This window comes from Leishmania major, chromosome 10 (assembly GCF_000002725.2).
Source record: "Leishmania major strain Friedlin complete genome, chromosome 10".
Lineage (NCBI taxonomy): Eukaryota > Euglenozoa > Kinetoplastea > Trypanosomatida > Trypanosomatidae > Leishmania > Leishmania major.
The window spans coordinates 2,629-7,487 of record NC_007251.2 but is presented as its reverse complement, the minus strand read 5'-3'; the positions used below and the strand labels follow the sequence as shown (position 1 = coordinate 7,487).

At 55.8% G+C, this 4,859-nt stretch overlaps 1 protein-coding gene across 1 annotated transcript; it reads left to right on the top strand.

Moving 5' to 3' along the window:
• Positions 1 to 2,619: 2,619 nt before the first annotated feature.
• Positions 2,620 to 3,804, top strand: LMJF_10_0010 (putative fatty acid desaturase; the record flags this gene model as incomplete). Its single annotated transcript, XM_001681277.1, has 1 exon — positions 2,620 to 3,804. The coding sequence occupies one exon, from the start codon at positions 2,620 to 2,622 to the stop codon at positions 3,802 to 3,804; it is 1,185 nt and encodes a 394-aa protein (XP_001681329.1).
• Positions 3,805 to 4,859: the final 1,055 nt, after the last annotated feature.

Genomic DNA, 4,859 nt, shown 5'->3' with positions numbered 1-4,859 from the left:
GCTGAAGTGGGCACAGCTAGAGAAGGCAGTGTTGTTTTCGCCCCAGCGCATGACCTCCTTCCCCCCACCCCACTGAACAAGTGACTGCGTGCTCGTTTATCTGTGCTCTCTCCCCCCATATGGACGTACGTGTTTCCGTGTCGTACGTGCTGACAGGAAAAGATGAAGAAGACGCGGAGGAGAGTTTCAAGCCTTTCGGAGTAACGCACGCGCGTCGCTTCCTTTTAGCACTGGCATTTTGCTGTGTTTTCTGTCTCCTAAATTTTGTGTGCGTCTTTTCTCGCTTCGTGTACCGCCTGTGTGTGTATCTCTAAGGTCAGGCTCAACGCTAAAGCCACCGCCAAGGAGAACCATGCAGTGTACTACAAGGTTCACTCTCGTGCTTCTCCCTAACATGTATCACCACAGCCGCAGTCCATGGGGCGTTGCGGAGACGGAAGAAAGCGAAAAAAGTGACGTGTAATGCCTTCTCTTTCGCTTCGTCATTTTATCCTTTTATGTGCTACGCTCTCCTCCTTTCCGTTGGCATCTTTGCCACCGCCTCTCTCTCTCTCTCCATCTCTGCCGGTGCGTGCGTGCGTGTGTGTGTGTGTGTTTGTGTGCATGTCTTCAAGTACCATTTTGTATTTTTGGTTGTCTTTTCAGCGGTGACTTCATCCTTTGTTTTTTCTTCGCTTGTCTTGTCTCCTTTCGTCAGCAGACACATACGAATTTATATATCGCGCACCCCTTTTCTTCCTCCCCTCACTGCCTCCGCCTCGTCCCCCTTCTCTGCTGTATATGTATTTTTTTTCCGAATGCACGCTTGTGTATGCGCACGTATGTGTCTCTTTCTCCTCTCTCTGCACCGCATTGGCAGCACCGGCATTTGTGCACGTTGGTACACTGCAAGGAAAAATAAGCGTACGCAACGCTTCTCTCACCTCTCCTGCTTGATGGGGACACCCCAGCAACACAAAGAAGTAGTGAGCCGTTTCACACTCTTCTCACCCTGCGGCCCCTCCACATTGTTACACGTGGTCGCTGGTGACTGTCGCTTGCTTCGTGCGCACGCAAGCGGTACTGATACGCATACAGGCGCATGTGCGATGTCTCTTCGTGCGTGTATGTTCTGCTTGGCGGTTCAGTTGTTTCGTGCGCGACAGAGACCGTAAAGCGTCGGGTGCTGGACTGGGGCAATCGGGAGAGTGTCGAAAGGTGAGAACCGAACGAAGTGTGCGCTGCGGCAACCCTCTCTCACACAAGTGGACAAATAAGACAATAGTGGAAGGAGCCTGCATGTGTTTCACGCGGTGGTGCGTTGAGAAGGGGAGTCAAAGAGAAATAGAGACTATCACTGTGCACTCAGAAACAGAACAAACATAATGGAGCACTACAGTGACTCAGTTTGTTCACGTGTCCCAGCGTCATTGGGAGATCTATGCGGGTGGAGGGGCTCTCTTTGTATGGGCGAAGGCACACTACTACTGCTTTCACACCATACCCTTACCCCCTACCCCCGTTTTTTCTCACCCACCTAACTACATAGAAGCGAGGCGTGAAGGAGAACGGAGATAAATGCCAGCAGTCACCAGTGTACATACACGGGTACACGCAAGCACGTAGGCCTAGGCGACTCCAAGTACTCCTACGCTGACGGTGCATGTGAAGTATCGGAGAGCGCGTCGCATCCCTGTGCACGTGTCTGCTCGCTCCTCCTGCTTTCAGCCTGCCTTTGCTCTTTTGTGTCCGTACTTGTTTTTACTGCGATTTCTTTAGTTTGGCTCGAGCTGACACCGTAACGGAGGCCTGCCTCTCTTCGGCTCTTTGTTTCTCTGACCTTCCTTTCTTCCTCGCAGGCTCCACCATCTCTGTTGTCCAAAGTTGGCTTTGGTGATGTCGGCATTTCCGTAAGCACAAACGAAACAAAAAGAACACACCGAAAAAGTGTACCGAACGGTTCTGTGCGCTATCATGGCGTGTCGTTGACCGTGCCGTTTGCGCGATGCCACACATCGTGCGACTGGCAGGCGGTACGGCCGCAGAGTGCTGGGCACTTCCCTTTGCGTTGTCTCCAGCGGCTCTTGTGTGAGAGTGAGTGTTTTTGTTTTGCGCGGTGCTGCGTAGAAGGTTGAGGGAGACAAGAAGACGTTGTCCTCCTTGTTCTCTGACTGTGTCACGTCTACAGACGCACAGACCCGTAAGGTACGCCTCTCTCTCACGCACTTGACGGCGTTGCTGGTGCGTGCCGGCGCGGGTCACACGCGGAAGCGATCATGTGCGGAGAGGAGCCACAGGCGGGCGTAATAGCAGCAATGCTACGATGTCACATGCGGCGCCCATTTCTCCATTTGCTTTCATCATCCCATCGCCTCTCCCTTTGTTTCGGGTCTCTTCTTCACGTGTTGCACAGCCTCACAGGACACACACGCACACACACACACACACGTGCACACAGACACGCCTGTTCTCTGTGATCCCGCAACATTCACACGCCCCTGCAGCGGACGGCAAAGAGGGAAGTACGCAAAAGGAGGCGAAGGGCCACGCCGTGCTATCCGCATTCTTATCAACATAGCCCATACACATCTACTCCCATACGCGTACACACATTCCCTCGGTCTAGCCTTCTTTGCAGCCATGAAATCCGTGCTCAAGGCGGGGCGCGAGAAGGACGTGGACGTGGTGGTGCCACCGAAGGAGCTTACCATCAAGCAGATCCAGGACCAGATCCCCGCCAAGTACTTTGAGCGCTCGGCGGTGTGGGGCATGTACTACGTCTTCCGCGACATCTTTCAGGTCCTGGCGCTGTACTTCATCATGTATCGTGCAGTGATGCCGGTGCTTTCTGCTCTCGGGGGCGTTGTGTATGGTGTGGCTGGCGCGAACATCGTCAGCTGGACCGTCGTCGGCGCAGTGAAGTTTGCGGCGTGGACCGTGTTCGGGATAGCACAGGGCCTCAACGGCTTCGCTATTTTTGTGCTCGCACACGAGTGCGGGCACCAGGCCTTCAGCTCGTACCGCTTGCTGAACAACGCCGTCGGCCTGCTGCTCGACTCCGTCATCCTCGTCCCGTACCACAGCTGGCGCATTAGCCATGGCAACCACCACAAGCACACGAACCACCTCACCAAGGACACGGTGTTTGTGCCACGCAAGGAGCAGCGCGTGATTGGCCTGGTCGAGGAGACGCCGCTGGTAATGCTGTGGAATATGTTTGTCATCTTTACGTTTGGCTGGCCAGCGTACCTCGTAGCCAACATCGCAAGCCAAGACTACGGTCGCCGCACAAACCATTTCGAGCCTTCGTCGCCGCTCTTCCACAAGGACGACGGGCCCGACATCGTGCTGTCCAACATCGGCATCGTAGCTGCGCTCTTCATCTTGGGTCTCTGCACCTACCAGTACGGCGCCTACAACGTCTTTTGCTGGTACGTCGTGCCGTACCTGTGGACAAATTTCTGGCTGCTCTACGTCACCTACCTCCAGCACTCCGACCTGCGCATCCCGCACTACACGCATGCGCACTGGACGTTTGTGCGCGGTGCCATCGCCACCGTCGACCGCGACTACGGCTTCATCATCAACGAGTGGCTGCACTACATCAACAACTCGCACGTCGTGCACCACCTCTTTAGCCAGATGCCCTTCTACCACGCGATTGAGGTGACGCGCCACCACATCAAGGACATCATCGGCGACGCCTACGTCACGGACAGTCGCTCCCTTGTCGAGATGCTGTGCGAGACGTGGAGAGAGTGCCGCTACGTTATCCCGTCCGAGGGCATCAGCGTGTTCTACAGCTTCACCGGGAAGGGTGCGTAATGCAGAAGACGCGCATGCGAGATGGAAAGAGAAGCGACGATGCAGTTGCGCTGCGTGCTGTCCTGTCAAATCGTGCCGGTGCTCGCGACGGTGATGCCAAGGCTGCGCGTCACCATCATCACATCATGCTCTGATCAGACCATCGGTCCCTCTTCCGTTCGTTTCTGTGTTTCTCCTTACCCCCGTACACACCTTTCCTTTTTGCCGAGCTCTCTCTTTTTTTAGCTCTCTGTGGGACCACCTCGGTGCGGACGCCACATCTCTCCTCCTTTGCTTATCCTCTGTGATGATTACCCCGCTTCTCTGTAATGTATGCGCCCGTCTGCGTGCCTGCTTCTCTTTGTTGTTCCTGTTCTTCCTTTCCGTTTGCCCCGCTGACGTAGGGATACGCCTCTCCGTGTGTGGTCTCATGGTTCAGTGCCCTCACTCTGACCGGGGAAGCCTGGCGTCGTCTTAACCCCTGTCGATGCCAAGCCACCTCTGGTTGTGCCAGTGACAATCACCCATGCGGTTCGGGATGTCAGAGCGATGCATGGCTGCTGATGTCGGCGGTGGGGTGGTGGATGGCGTTGCGTTGGAGCGGCCTGAGACAGCGAACACGCTTGTGCCCATCCATATCATGGGCAAAGTGTCGACGCCACTGCAATGCATCTTCACCCCCCCCCCCCTGGAGCTGCCTGCAGGTGTGGGGCGCCTGGGCCACCTCGAGGGGGATGCATCAGGTGGCTCCCGGCACCATGGGGGCGGCTGTGAGGCGACCCGACCTGCGAGGCAGGGGACGGGTAGAGTGTGAGGCAGAGGCTGTGCTGCGACGACTAGGTCGGTGTATCGCTGCGACCCGTGCCTACGGCTGCTTGGAACGACGCGATGCGTCCATGACATCGCCGGGGGTAGGGTGGAGTCCGCTTCTTGCTGTACGGCAGAAAGGATTCCTTGACGAAAAAGACTCCAGTTTCTCGGTCCTGGTCGCCGGTCTCGTTAGGGCTGCCTCCGTCTGTTTCTGCCGTTAGTTTTGCCTCGAATGTGTGTGTTTTTTGATTGGTGACTGTAAAGGG